At 37.1% G+C, this 13,397-nt stretch overlaps 2 protein-coding genes across 5 annotated transcripts in view; one reads left to right on the top strand and one right to left on the bottom strand.

The window, feature by feature from the left end:
• LOC306856133 (uncharacterized protein) overlaps nucleotides 1-525 on the top strand; it is a 3,651-nt gene extending 3,126 nt beyond the window's left edge. Inside the window, exon 7 of the mRNA XM_079395165.1 lies at nucleotides 106-525. Coding sequence (XP_079251291.1) covers nucleotides 106-147 — 42 coding nt within the window. The 3' untranslated portion in view covers nucleotides 148-525. The remainder of the gene's footprint in view (nucleotides 1-105) is intronic.
• Nucleotides 526-1,082: 557 nt separating this feature from the next.
• LOC306856410 (protein transport protein Sec16A-like) overlaps nucleotides 1,083-13,397 on the bottom strand; it is a 29,076-nt gene continuing 16,761 nt past the window's right edge. The window contains exons 8-31 of one of the 4 annotated variants that reach the window (XM_079395685.1): nucleotides 13,252-13,394; nucleotides 12,952-13,013; nucleotides 12,709-12,847; nucleotides 12,359-12,598; nucleotides 11,442-11,539; nucleotides 11,273-11,354; nucleotides 11,067-11,184; nucleotides 10,874-10,985; nucleotides 10,639-10,744; nucleotides 9,899-10,039; nucleotides 9,703-9,816; nucleotides 8,478-8,652; nucleotides 7,987-8,390; nucleotides 7,607-7,654; nucleotides 6,322-6,483; nucleotides 6,145-6,225; nucleotides 5,991-6,047; nucleotides 5,785-5,905; nucleotides 4,967-5,107; nucleotides 4,805-4,893; nucleotides 4,103-4,156; nucleotides 3,647-3,706; nucleotides 3,184-3,261; nucleotides 1,083-2,076 (exon numbers count right to left, since the gene is read on the bottom strand). In XM_079395685.1, the coding sequence (XP_079251811.1) occupies nucleotides 2,011-2,076; nucleotides 3,184-3,261; nucleotides 3,647-3,706; nucleotides 4,103-4,156; nucleotides 4,805-4,893; nucleotides 4,967-5,107; nucleotides 5,785-5,905; nucleotides 5,991-6,047; nucleotides 6,145-6,225; nucleotides 6,322-6,483; nucleotides 7,607-7,654; nucleotides 7,987-8,390; nucleotides 8,478-8,652; nucleotides 9,703-9,816; nucleotides 9,899-10,039; nucleotides 10,639-10,744; nucleotides 10,874-10,985; nucleotides 11,067-11,184; nucleotides 11,273-11,354; nucleotides 11,442-11,539; nucleotides 12,359-12,598; nucleotides 12,709-12,847; nucleotides 12,952-13,013; nucleotides 13,252-13,394 (2,891 nt within the window). In that variant the 3' untranslated portion in view covers nucleotides 1,083-2,010. The remainder of the gene's footprint in view (nucleotides 2,077-3,183; nucleotides 3,262-3,646; nucleotides 3,707-4,102; nucleotides 4,157-4,804; nucleotides 4,894-4,966; nucleotides 5,108-5,784; nucleotides 5,906-5,990; nucleotides 6,048-6,144; nucleotides 6,226-6,321; nucleotides 6,484-7,606; nucleotides 7,655-7,986; nucleotides 8,391-8,477; nucleotides 8,653-9,702; nucleotides 9,817-9,898; nucleotides 10,040-10,638; nucleotides 10,745-10,873; nucleotides 10,986-11,066; nucleotides 11,185-11,272; nucleotides 11,355-11,441; nucleotides 11,540-12,358; nucleotides 12,599-12,708; nucleotides 12,848-12,951; nucleotides 13,014-13,251; nucleotides 13,395-13,397) is intronic. The other 3 variants (XM_079395686.1, XM_079395687.1, XM_079395688.1) reach the window with 3 other exon arrangements.

The following is a 13,397-nucleotide window of genomic DNA, read 5'->3' as shown; positions in this document are numbered from 1 at the left end:
TACTTGCTATCAAAGTATGCACTTATGCAAGCTTTTTTAAAACTAATATTCTTCACTTTTAGCTACAGAAGAGCTGTGAACAAATGTTTTTCTCTTTGTCCACAGGAGGGCAATCTAAGCCCAACACACTCAGAGATGTCAGAATGAGGCTTGGAATCTCTGCAGACCATGCAACTGCAAGGGACTTTGTACTTGGGTCTTTAAGGCCTAAATTGCTGTGCATTTTACTTGTATAATTCAAGACATTGTTTACATTACATCTTTGACACTTTTATTGATATAGAGGAAAAGATTGTGAAGAAAAAAAGATGGATTTGAACTTGTTTTACCTGCATGAGCACCTCAGATAAATGCGTCTAGAGCATGTGCATTAACAACTAGGTCGTGGCTTTTACATTCCAGATGCGGCTGCACATTTACAATAATAGGTCATAATCAGCTGTTTGTAAATAAAGAATGCAATGTTTTTCTCTGTAGATTTATGTAAATTCTAAAAATATTACAGCCATGGAAATATATATATATATATATATATATATATAAAAATAAAAAAAAAATATGAAATGGTTTTAAGAGCAAGTTTTAATTGTATTTTCTCTCTCTCTTTCTAGATACTTCAGAAGAAATTAATACTTTTATTCAGCAAGGATGCATTAAACTGATCAAAAGTGACAGTAAAGGCATTAATAATGATATAAAAGATTTATTTTTCAAATAAATGCAGGTTTTACTTTCTATTCATGTCATCATGTGACGGTAAAGACTAGACTAATGAACCTGAAAATTCAGCTTTGATCACAGGAGTAAGTTACATTTTACAATATATTCAAATAGAAAACATTTTAAATTGCAATAAGATTTCTTAATATTTTAATAAGATTAAATAAATGCAGCCTTGGTGAGGAAATTTTGAAAAACATTTTGAAAAAACTTACCAACCCCAAACTTTTGAATGGTGGTCCATCAACAACTGTTTTAAATACTGATTATTTTAAATGATCATGCATGCAGACCTAATATTAACCTTATAATGACCATATTATAAAATAATATTAAACATAAAAATAAAAAAACCCTCGAGTAATAAAGAGCTCAAAAATATCTTTATTATCACTTTATCAAGAATTGTACAGTAAATTTCTGAACACACTGGAAAAGTCAGAGCTTCCTTCAAACAGAGCTGACCTTTGGAATTACAAAACCCCGCTGTTACCATGGGAACAAGAACCCCCGGAACGAGCAAAGGGAAAATGCTGTGTGATTAAGAGACACGAAGACGATCAATCAGAGAGCGATATGAAGCCAGGAAAATAATAAATGATATTTTATGAGCAAAACACGCACAATGATCACAGGATTTTGGTAAATCATATAAATGTATGATTCTTCGCTACTGGCAAAATGAAGGATTCGTTCAGGAGACGGTAAAAGAGATGGGTTTGTTTAGCACGCCGTGACGACGCGTACACAAACTCACTCTGATGTACGGATCCTGTCCGGCTACAGCGTTTCGACCGGAAGCTTAATAAATATCTAAAACATTCTGGTACGCTGCACTGAAAACAGGCCAGTCTGCCCTCTAACTCATGCATTGGCTGGCGTCCATCAGCAAGACACGTCCACATTTCCTCCCCACTCACGCACACAATCGCACTCGCACTCACCCTGCTGAAACGAGCAGACTACTAAAGGAAATCAAACTACACAGGGCTAAAAATCAACATATTGCACTTATATTCACACTGCTCACGTTGAAGAAGTGCCGGCCGGTCCGTACAAATGCAGAACAAGAGTTAGACTGTAATGGGTATGAGGAGTCTAGAAGGAGAATCAGAGGATGACCAAGTCCGATCCGATCCGTTCGGGAAAACCATGATTATGACAGCGACAACGATGTTATTCGGGAGGCTGAGGGCCACTTGCCAGCGCTTCCAGGAGTCCAGGCAGGAACCAAACTTCAGTCCGATCTGGTCTAGAACCACAGTTTGATCTAAAACTACAGCGATACTCCTATTTCACGGTCGGGTATCCTCTCTGTCCCAGATGACCAGGTCGAGCGCGGCTTGTGGGAACAGACTGGAAAAGACAGAGAAAGACATTTACATGTCAGCTTCTAAGGCAAAACTACATTTTTTTCATGCATTGGTTCAGACTAGTGGAAAGAAAACATCCAAAATATACTTTACATGTTTATTTTATTGCACTTTTATCTATTTGCATCTGTATATTTCAATTACAATACAAATCTTTAAAGGCCTAAATGAGTTTGGAGAAATCTCCATTTTAATAACACTTTTAGTACAGGGTTTTATTCCTATACTTCAATAAGTTTAATAATTTAAAACAAATTTAATACATTTAATATAAATTTAAATTATAACAAAACTTAAAAAAAAAAATTAAACCTGGTTTTATCCAATGTCCAGAAATATTTTCTGGAAATGTATGCAATTTAGTGCATCCTTTGCACATTTAACCATAACTTTTAATACAAAACAATTGTCTTAAATGTACTGTGGGACATATGGAGGTATCTATATGGAGGTATTTTTTTTTTTTTACTTTATTCACCAGTAAATATTGCCATTTATCATTCATTATGATTTGTTGTAATGGTACAAATATCATCCTTCTTCATGCTCATTTAGTGTACCACCTGATTATTTTTAACTAGATTTTTACTGTCTGTTTTATTTATTAAAATTCCTACATGAAACATTTTAATGCATTTGGCACAGTGTTATTTTAGAATTATCAAAATACTATTAATATTTTGAATTATCTTTTATATTTATATTTTCACTTTTCATTTTAGATAAATGCAAATTTAATTTTCATTTAATTTAAATGTAACGGTTGGTTTTAATAAATTTAAGTGCTTTGTAATTTATTATTTCTCTCTTTTTAATATTTCCTTCGGGGTTTTTTTTAAATTAATATTTCTTTTTAATTTTAGTTTAGGTTTTAGTCACTTATGTGCTTTTTTTTTGCAAAATATTTCTATTTAGATTCCATTTATTTTGATTTCAGTTTTAAGTTTAGTAATTTTGGTATTTCAAATTAAAAAAAAATTTCTATTTTACTTCATTTCAGCTTTCTTTTAATTAACAAAAGTGATTTTGTAATAGTTCTAGTTAACAAAAACAACACTGAATCACCTTAAATGTCTCTTGAAATTCTTACCTGTGCAAACTGGGAGGGGTTATAAAAGGTCACGCCCCCTGCAGGCGGAGCTCCTTGCGTTGGTGGATGAGTGGGAACCTATGAGAATGCATTTGAAATTACTATTTGGACAGGAGAGCAGCAACACCAGCCATCTCCATGGATACAGACAGCCATGCCAACTGAAAGTCATGATTAGCATGCAGAACGTGACTGGTTAATATGTCATGCACCAAAATGGGGCGGAGCCTCGATCTTCAGCATGCCTTTGAAATCCAAGAGCCCTTCCTATTGGCGGATTACTCAGTCAGGGTTGCTGGTGTCGTGCTGGAGGGGTGCCTACAAGTGTGTGATGTTAGAAGCGTGCAGACAGCATGTGTGAATGTGTTTTACTATGCAGCATTAGAAAGCACTGCTGTTTTATTACTGTAGTGTCTGGAAAAGGTGTGTGTGTGTGTTTCAGATAAGAACCAGCTGAAAGTACCTGATTTAAATGCTGACTCACTTCTTGAGATAGAGAACTCATTGAGCTAGAACGTGACAGCTAGAACAGCAGGAATAAACGAAACAAACAAACACACCACAAACCCGAATTAATCCCATGCAGCGGCATCTTAAATCACACATCTCTTGTCAATATTAAAATATAATTACATCACGCCTCAGCAGGGTGTAGTCCTTAACATGTGCTTTCACTCTCAAACACGCTCGCACACACTCATGCTCTTTGTGTGATCATAATCAAAGCTCATAATCATAGAATACAGTTAGAGATGCAAGTTGCAATGAGTATGTGTTTCAGAGGTAGTAAGTGTACATGTGAGCATGTGTGTGGTTATAATTGTGTTATTCTGCATTCATGGGTGAAGGAGCCGGGCGTGACAGGATGAAGCAGCGTTAATTAAAGGAGAAGTGATAAAGTATTAAAGGAGGATCTGACCTCTCCAGACTGCGTGCCCTCGAGGCCGGGAGACAAAGCATTCGGATTAAACATCTAGATGGAAAACACATTCATTATAGCAGATGTGTATTGAAAGCATGTCTGATTAGAATTAGGATTCAATAAAATTAATTTGATTAAAAATATATTTTTGCTGGAATGCAGTAATGAATAATTAATACTGTAATGAGAATAATAAATAATTATAATATTAAACTACATTAAATCCTCAATCACTTTCTCACTGCCGTAATACATCCAGGCATACTGTAGTTAAATAAATGAATCAATTAATTAATAATACATTGTTGAGAACCAAATGCTAGAGAAAGAAAAACAAAGTGGCTGAGATTAGTAGATTAAAAAAGAAAAAAACAACAAAGCCAAATGCAAGAAAAAAAAAAGCAAACTTCCTCTGGCAAGTAAAACTAATTAATAAAAAAAAAAAAAAAAAATTATAATATATATATATATATATATACACACATATAAAATCTGCCTCAGGACAGTAAAAAATAATAAAAAAAAGATTGAATTAATATAATACAAAAATGAAAGAAAAAAACTTGCTCTAGTGAGCAAATAAAAAGTATATATATATATTAAGTGCATTCCCAATCGTAGGCAGTGGCAGTGTATCAAATACCTATTTGCCTCACTGTATATTCTGAACACTGTGTGTGTTATATTGATAGTTTGTACCTGTGGCACTGTGGCACTAGTCTGCTCTGTGTTTTCTACACTGGCATCTGGAATGCTTCCCTCCATCGGCTGCTGCTGCTCATCTGGGACTGAAAACAGCAGTGTTAGACTTCACACAGACATATACTGATATACAGAACACAATGACGTACACATGCACACCTGCAGCTGGTGTAAAGAGGTTGGATGGCATGGCCATGGGTGCGAGAGGAGCAAACAGATCAGCAGGAGGCGGTACCACAGCGGCCGGTTTAGATCCTCCACGACCGGGATTCAACACATCCACATAACGGCTCTTAGTGCCTGAAACACACACACAAACTCTCTTACTAACCAGCCGCGAGCACTTTCATAGTGTCTTTGCTCTAAACCGCTTGGGAAGTTTGATTCATTTTCATGAATCAGTTTGGTAAAACTGTCTAATTCAAAGAACCGATTCATCAGTTTGTTCAGCTTATCAACGTCCCGGAGACATTTTATATTTTTGAATATTTCAATAAAATATGCATAGATAAATATTGCTGTTTAATATGCATTTTATTTTTGTAATATGAACAAATAACGTTCTTTTTCATGTCCATTTATTTTATAAAATGCCTCTATTTTCAACTATTGATTTTTATTGTTTTAGTTTCATTTAAAAATGATAATGTAATTTCTTAAATTAAATATTTTCTTGTATTTGGCACAGTTAATTTCATTATTATTATTTATATAGCATTTATTAATATTTTGGATTAGCTTTTTTTCCATTATAATTTTTTTTATAAATTAATGGCAAGCGCTTTTATCATTCTATTAATTTTATAAGCTTTCTTTCAATTAAAAATTATTTTTAATGATTTCAGTTTTAGTTGAAAACAACACTGCAGCAATGGCTTTTATTTCAGAGGAAATACATATATACAATTTAACTAGAGGATAAATATATGCACAGATTTCTCACTAAGAAGTAATTAGGAAGAGAAAAGGTGACCCACCTGCTCTCCTGGAGAACATATTTACAGGTGGCCCTCCTGCTGGACCACCCATTCCTGGTGGCCCCATCCCAACCATTGGAGCTTTGGGGAAGCCAGTGGGTGGAGGAGGAGGGGGTTTGCTCTGAAACGCATACAAATACCATCATTCACAACGATGCATGCACAATACAATACAGCATTTAAAATGCATGAATTCCTGCCTGTACCTCTTCCTCTGGCTCATCCATGTTCACCCATTTCTGCTTCTTTTCATCCCACACAATCTGAAAAAAATCAAAGTATTCTCTTAAATCAATGCTGCGAAACAAGACAAGCTGATCACGAGAGAGAATGGGATGTTGTTTGGAAGTAGGTGCCTACAGATTTGTTTTTGTCATCTGGCAGATGTGCTTCGTTCTTTCGTTTTGGATACAGCCAGGTCAGCCAGCCGCCACTCGCTCCCTGATGAAGAATGAAATAAACATTCATTTCAACTGCAAAAGATTTTCTAGTGCATGTCCAGTGGGTCGCTGTATATGTTTATATGCAAGCAAGTACTTTTTTGGGAGAGTCTTTCTTGGTCTTCTTGGGTTCATCCTGGGGTGGAGCCTCTGGGATAGGAGGGGGAGGTGGAGAGCCCTGATTGATTAGAGAACTGCTGCGCTCTCGTCCAGAATGATTGGACGATTCCGACGTTGTGCGAGACCGATGACCTGATGTCTGCAAATCAAGACAATATTTGATTAAACACTTATGTTTAAAAATATATGTGGTTGGCAAATTTTTAAATAGTTTTTGAAAGTCTCTTCTGTTCACCAAGGCTGCATCTATTTGATCAAATATATAGTAAAAACAGTAACACTGAGAAATATTATTAAAACTTAAAATAACTGTTGTATTTGAATATATGTAAATTATTGCTGTGAACAAAGCTGAATTTTTAGCATCATTACTCTAGTCTTCAGTGTCACATAACCCTTCAGAAATTGTTCTAATATGATGATTTGCTGCTCAAGAAACATTTATGATTATTATTAATGTTGAAAAGAAATGTGAAGATTAAATTTGTGTAAAGTTCAAAAACAGCATTTATTATGAATAGAAATCTTTTGTAACATCATAAAGGTCTTTACTTTAATTTTGGATTAATTTGATGCACCCTTGTTAAATGTATTAATTTACATTTACATTTATTCATTTAGCTGACACTTTTTATCCAAAGCGACTTACAATTGCTATATATGTCAGAGGTCGCACGCCTCTGGAGCAACTAGGGGTTAAGTGTCTTGCTCAGGGACACATTGGTGTCTCACAGTGGATTCGAACCCGGGTCTCTCACACCAAAGGCATGTGTCTTATCCACTGCTCCATCACCACCCACAATTTACAATAAAACTCCATTTCACGAGTTCGCCCTTGCGTATAATGAACAGAGTTTAAGGTTTATGCGTATTTGGCGTGCTGTCCGGGGAGAGGGCTCCGAGCTCTGTAAATTACTCCCGAACCCGGGGCACTCCTCCTGTCCGGGGAGAGGGGTCCGAGCTCGGCATTTAGCCCGGACCCAGAGCGCTCCCCCCCCGAGCTCCTCCCCACGCTGGGGTAGGAGCGGGCTGATGGTGAGGAGTTGGGGTGGAGGTGGGATGCTGAAAACTGTAGAGAGAATGAAGGTAAGATGGCTTGGTCTATTTATAGAAGTTCTCTCTCGGCTGATGGGATAGACTGAGTGATTGCTGATGGTGAATTGACCGTGTTAATTATCTGCGCGTGCTCCTCCCGAAATTTGTTAATAAAACATCACGTATTTTTGAACGGTACTGTGTGTATGTATATGTACAGCCTGTACCAGTTGCACTGACGACTGTGAAGTGGTTCGTGATCTTCTGCCTGGGCCCTTGAAAACAAACAACAAGAATCGGTTTAATACATTTCATAGAATACACTAAGTGTTATATTCCCCCCCAAAAAATTATATTTAACATAATATATATTCTTTGTATGGGTAATACAATGTAATGCATTTTAAAAGCAATATAACCCAACACTGGTGGTGGCAGTAAATATGGAGTAACAGGCAACAAAACCCAATAAAATGCAAAACTAACATAACTAATGAGTTATATTCCATTAAAGTAATGATGCTACATTTCATGCAACAATGTAATGCATTACTTTTAAAAGTTGGATTAAATAGGAATACTGCGTTTCTAGCTTTTTCTAACTCACCATGCGTGCCATTTCATCATAGAAGTCCTTCCCTTGTGGAGGAGGGGCAGTGAACGTGGGAGACGACTGGGGGAACTGCTGAGGAGAGGAAGGGGCGGAGCCATGTTCAGCCCCAGGCATTGGAGGGGGCATCTGTGGTGGCATTCCTGGTGGCATCGGTGGAGGCATTTCTGTAGGGCTGTACGTCGAATATTGTGGGGGCATTTGCTGGTGTATATGCTGCGGCATTTGTTGGGGTATTTGGGTTGGCATGGGCATGTATTGCTCATGTATTTCAGGTTGGAACGGTGTCGTAAAGTTTGGCTGTGGTGGCCCCGGGGCCACTGGGTAGAATGGAACACTTTTGCCCGGAGGCGGGGCCTGCTGCAGAGGGACCGCCCCATCCTGCAGAATAGTGGGAGGAGCTAAAGGAGACCATAAAAGAGGATGGCGAATGATTACAGAATCAAAATAGATTCTTCTTCAGTTCACGTTTTATAAATGGGACGTACCTGGTGGCATGAGTTGAACACCAGCTGGGGGCAAAAGAGAGGTCATGAGAGGATTGTGGGAATCAGGATTCAGAGTCGAGGGGTCAGGTGGGCTGTACTGGTCTTCTGAACTGGGTGTACTGCAGGGATAAAGCTGTGGGGTGCTGCGATCCGCACGAAAGGTGATCGCACCATCCTGAATGGGACAACAACATGCACGTGATCAGAACACAGTCAAATGTGAACGTATACAAATATACAAAAGTCCTTTGCACAATCTGATTCTGCTTTAGCCTAGATTTAAACTGCTGATTTTGTCTGGCCAGAGGAGAATGACACTATTTCGACAAACTATTTCCCCGTCTAAATACTGTAAAGCTGATATAAAGCCACCCAGCTTTATATCAAGCCGACGTAAAGCTGCTTTGACTATTTGCATTGTTAAAAGCGCTATACAAATAATATTGACTTGATATGTGCATTACTTCACTGAACAATTATTTAGATAGGGGAAAATGCAATTGAGATTGTTTTTTTATTCATTAATTTAAAATGTGATTTAAAAAAAAAAAAAAAGATCTCCAGGTTTGCTGTGTTTTTATGCAGGACTGTACAATTTGGCCTAAAACTCAACAAGAATGCATCAATATAATTATAAAAATAATAATTTTTTGTTAAGATGATGATTATTTTTAATTTGTTTAATTTTATTTAATAATAAGAAATATTATAGACCTATTGTTGATTTGGGTAAAATAAACATTTTTGTTTCTGTTAAAAAATCTTTACATTTTCTGTAAAAAATTTAAAATGTGATTTTTTTTAAGAGCTCAAGGTGACACTTTTTTTTGCAGGACTGCACAACTTGGTCAAAAATGTTGCAATTATGCATCAATATAATTAACAATAAAAATTATTATGATTTTAATATTAAATAAATGGTAAAAATTTTTTTTTTACTATTGTAATACTATTTCACTGTAAAATAGATAATTTAATAATAAAAAAACAACAATAATAAATTATTATTATAATTTTGATTTTATTTAAATAAAATCAAAGCCTTAGAGATTTCATAATCCCACTAATTCATTTTGTGTTTTTTTTTTACTAATCAGCCCTATTTGGTATCATGCCATGAATCGAAAAGTACATGATTAATTTACTGGTACTACACAGGAACAGAGCAATGCGTGTAAATAACACTGGCATGATGACCTATGGATAAAAGAAAACAGACACACACCTTGATCTGTCCATCAAGCTGTCTGAGATGCAGTAACCAATCAGGTTCTATAAACAACTCCTGCTCTGGTCTCTCCTTCAGCTGAGGGTCAAAAAACCTCAACCTCAGAGACATCTGTAATCAAACAAGAGCGTGAGGATTAGGCAGAATTGTAAACTCAAAGGCAGAATCCTCAGATGCATGTTAATCTGTGTACCTGTATGAGCTGACTGATGAACACAGCAGAGTAGTACTCAGGTAAACTCAGCAGGGTGCGTGAGATGACCTCACAGTAATGGAAGGCCTGAGCACAGAGTCCCGCCTCTGCCAATCGACACGCGTAGATGAACTTGAACACCTGTATAGGTCAAAACGTAAAGGTCATGACCTTCCTGGACTTCTATACAGAATAGGGCAGCACAGCATTGGAAAACCAACTCAAATTTCCTTCAGTAACCAAAAAGTAAGTCTTTCATTTGAGTTTTTTTTTTTTTTTTTGCACCAATACTATTATACTGTAAAATAACTAAGTCAAGTATTTAAGAAAGATAATAGAAATAATTAAAGTACAACTGTAAAATAACAGTACGAATATTTATATATTGATTTCTTAATTTTCTTAATTTTGTGGCAGTGTTCATTTACACATGTCCAGCTCATGATATGCTCTTCTGGCTTCTCAAATCAGCTCGATTCACAGTAAATGAACCAAGACGCTATAAGGCGCTGAAACAGAAGATCATGAGCTTTAAATAAACACAGAGTGGCAATGCATATATTCATTTAATTATCGTAGCTATCACAATTTGTCTATTGCATTGAGCCGTATTGCAATATCAATTATTGTTTTGATATACTGTGCAGCTCTAGTACAGACAGACCTAATAGTCAGCCACTAACTAGTTGGTTGTGAAAACATCCCTAGTAGAGTGACTACATGTTATGTGTTTGTCTCACCTGGACGTTTGGCAGAGAGAGAGGCTGAGAGCCAAGAGACTGAGCGTATTCATACGATTCTGTCCGCTGAATAGCCTCCGACGAGCAGAACTTCAAAAATGGCAAGCTGGGAGAGAGATGAAGTGAATAGGTGTTAGTGCAAACAAATGTCATGTGCATTTGCACATTTTATGTCCTTGATGTGTACAGTTGTGTGCATACATATCTTTAATCAACTATATGTGTTATTACATACCTGTGATTGGAGCCGATAAGGACCATCTTGGTGCTTTTCTTGGTGTAAACACCAAAACCCACCTGAGCCATCAGGTAATAGAAATGGGCTGCATCTACTAGACCTTTAGATGCTGTAAAACACAATAGTCTTGACTACAGATCCAGTGCTGCATCTGTAACATGTGTATGCTTTGGCATCTACGTTTATGTACCTAAAGTGTCCCCCATGGTGGAAATGGTGCGGGTGTCAAGATCCAGAGTGTGTGTGAGGTTGGACAGCACCATGGCCAGGTGAGGTCGCCAATCGCCCCATTTCTCATCTCCGCAACACTGTCGGAGAACCAGATGATGTATATGAAGATAAGCATTGCAAAAATTACTATATTAACACATCTAACACACACAAACTATCTCATACAGTAGCAGCAGCTGGCATTCGTCCTGACATGAGCTGGTACACCGTCTGTAGAGGGTCGTTAATAGGCAGGCTGTTGGCAAATCTGAAAAGGACAAAAATTAACAATTTAGCCATATTTGTTGCTTTGAAAGCACGCAGCCATAGGTCATTTTAAGTAGATGTGGTTTACCTGGTCATGACACGGGCATGTGTTCTGTTGTCCATCTTACTGGCCAGTAACAGGGCGTGACCCCACAGGCCATTCTTCATAGCAGACTCCAGAGCATCCTAAAAAACATACACAAACTTCTCAATTGTCTTTCCACTGCTTAAATATATGGTTTTGTCAGTCAGAAAAAAACACAATTTATATCCATATAAAACAATATGCAGGACCAAAAAAAAAAATTCTATTGTTTGTGTTTGCTAAACATTCTGTAATTTAGTAGTCAGTATATAATACAGCAAGTGATGTATACCATGCCTCATCTTATTCGTTTTTGTTAATAAAACATTTTGTAAGCTAGTTTGTCATTTGTATCTTATTGTTGTTGTGCTTTTTAATTAAGAATAACAATGAATGCATCTTTTGTTTTAGTGTTAAAAAGTGAATTTGACAGTGAAAGCATCCGAAGCCCAGCTTATATCATAGCAAAAGAGGAACTCCTGTTCACAAAATTCAAATCACAAATAATACTAGGAAAAAGAACGGGTTGAATGTTAACCACTTTCGTTTTCATATAACTATAAACTATGATAAAAGTTCATCAGCATGCATTGATTAATCCCATGTTGTAGCGCCCATGTTATTTTTATTGATCAACAGACAACATTTACATCAATACTGTAAAATAAAAGTGTATATTATCATTAATAATAATTTAGTTAATTAAAAAAATATATATATTTCACAGAACATCGAATGACTTGCCCAACTGCAATTAGCTAAAACCACAAACTTCCATAATCTTAAATGAATAAATGAGGATATTCAACCAGTAACAATATGATCCAGGACTTCATGTTATCCACTGGAACTGATTGGATCATAAAAAGTGGTCTCTAGATGTCTGAATGGGGTAAGAAAAGTCATGCCGTTTGTCTTGCCTTCTTGCGGCCGAATAGCAGAAGTTCTCTGAAACGCTCTGTCTCCTTGCCAACATTCTCTGGCACGCCCATGAAAGTGTCTGATAGAAGGGATATTGGCCCCGCCTCTTCCTCCTCAGCACGCTCTATTGCTTCGTTGTTGAAGTCGATGAGATTAGCCTCATTGGGTGATTTTCCCGGCAACCAGACAGAGCGATGTTCCTTTAGCAACAGGTCAGCGATGTCTGTGCCCACTACCGTCTAAAACAAAGATGAAAAACTATTCAGCATACTTCAACTAATTGGTATCGAACAAGCAACCAAACACAATACACACTCTTAGTTATGGTTAGGGCTGCACAAATACTCACCCCATTCTGGCGACACAGCAGCACAATGAACTCCCAGATGAGGTAGGCAGAGTCTTTGTCAATGAGGTCATCATTTCGCAAACACTCTTGGGCTTTGTTCTGAGCGAACTTTATGACATCCACCTTATGAGTCTCCTCTCTGTGGACGTAAACATGAGATGATGACTGGATTGTTTGACTGTGTATGTGGCCCTAACAGTGTCAGAGTATACACATACTCAGTAAATAAAGGACGACTCTTACTTGACGAGCGGGCCAGGGAATGAACGCATTTCTGACTGCTCTGGAGAATCCTGCAGAATCATCTGGAATAACACCACAGCCAAGATATCAGATGCAAATAATGTAGTTGAGCTATTTATAAACAAATCACAAAACAAAACTGCACAGTTGAGGATCAAGGGGAAGTTCAAATGTTAAACAAATTAACGTATAATTGCAAGGTAACTCAATCAGATGCAAAGTCCTATTTTATTATTTTAAAGGTGATGACCTGCAGCTAATTCATATATCAGGATATTTGCACTCTGACTCAATTGTTACCTCCATACTGTGGATTTCCACAAGTGTAGGCTGACCAGCAGAGGGCAGGTTGGGTTGGACAAGGATCAGCTGACCAGCAGGACCAAACCGAGCACAGCGATGAGGAATAGAAAACTTCTCTGGGGTCAACGGCCTTGGAGGAGCTG

Source organism: Barbus barbus, assembly GCF_936440315.1.
Source record: "Barbus barbus genome assembly, chromosome: 36".
In the NCBI taxonomy this organism is placed as follows: Eukaryota; Metazoa; Chordata; class Actinopteri; order Cypriniformes; family Cyprinidae; genus Barbus; species Barbus barbus.
The sequence above is the reverse complement of the archived record's forward strand: the minus strand, read 5'-3'. Positions and strand labels throughout refer to the sequence as shown.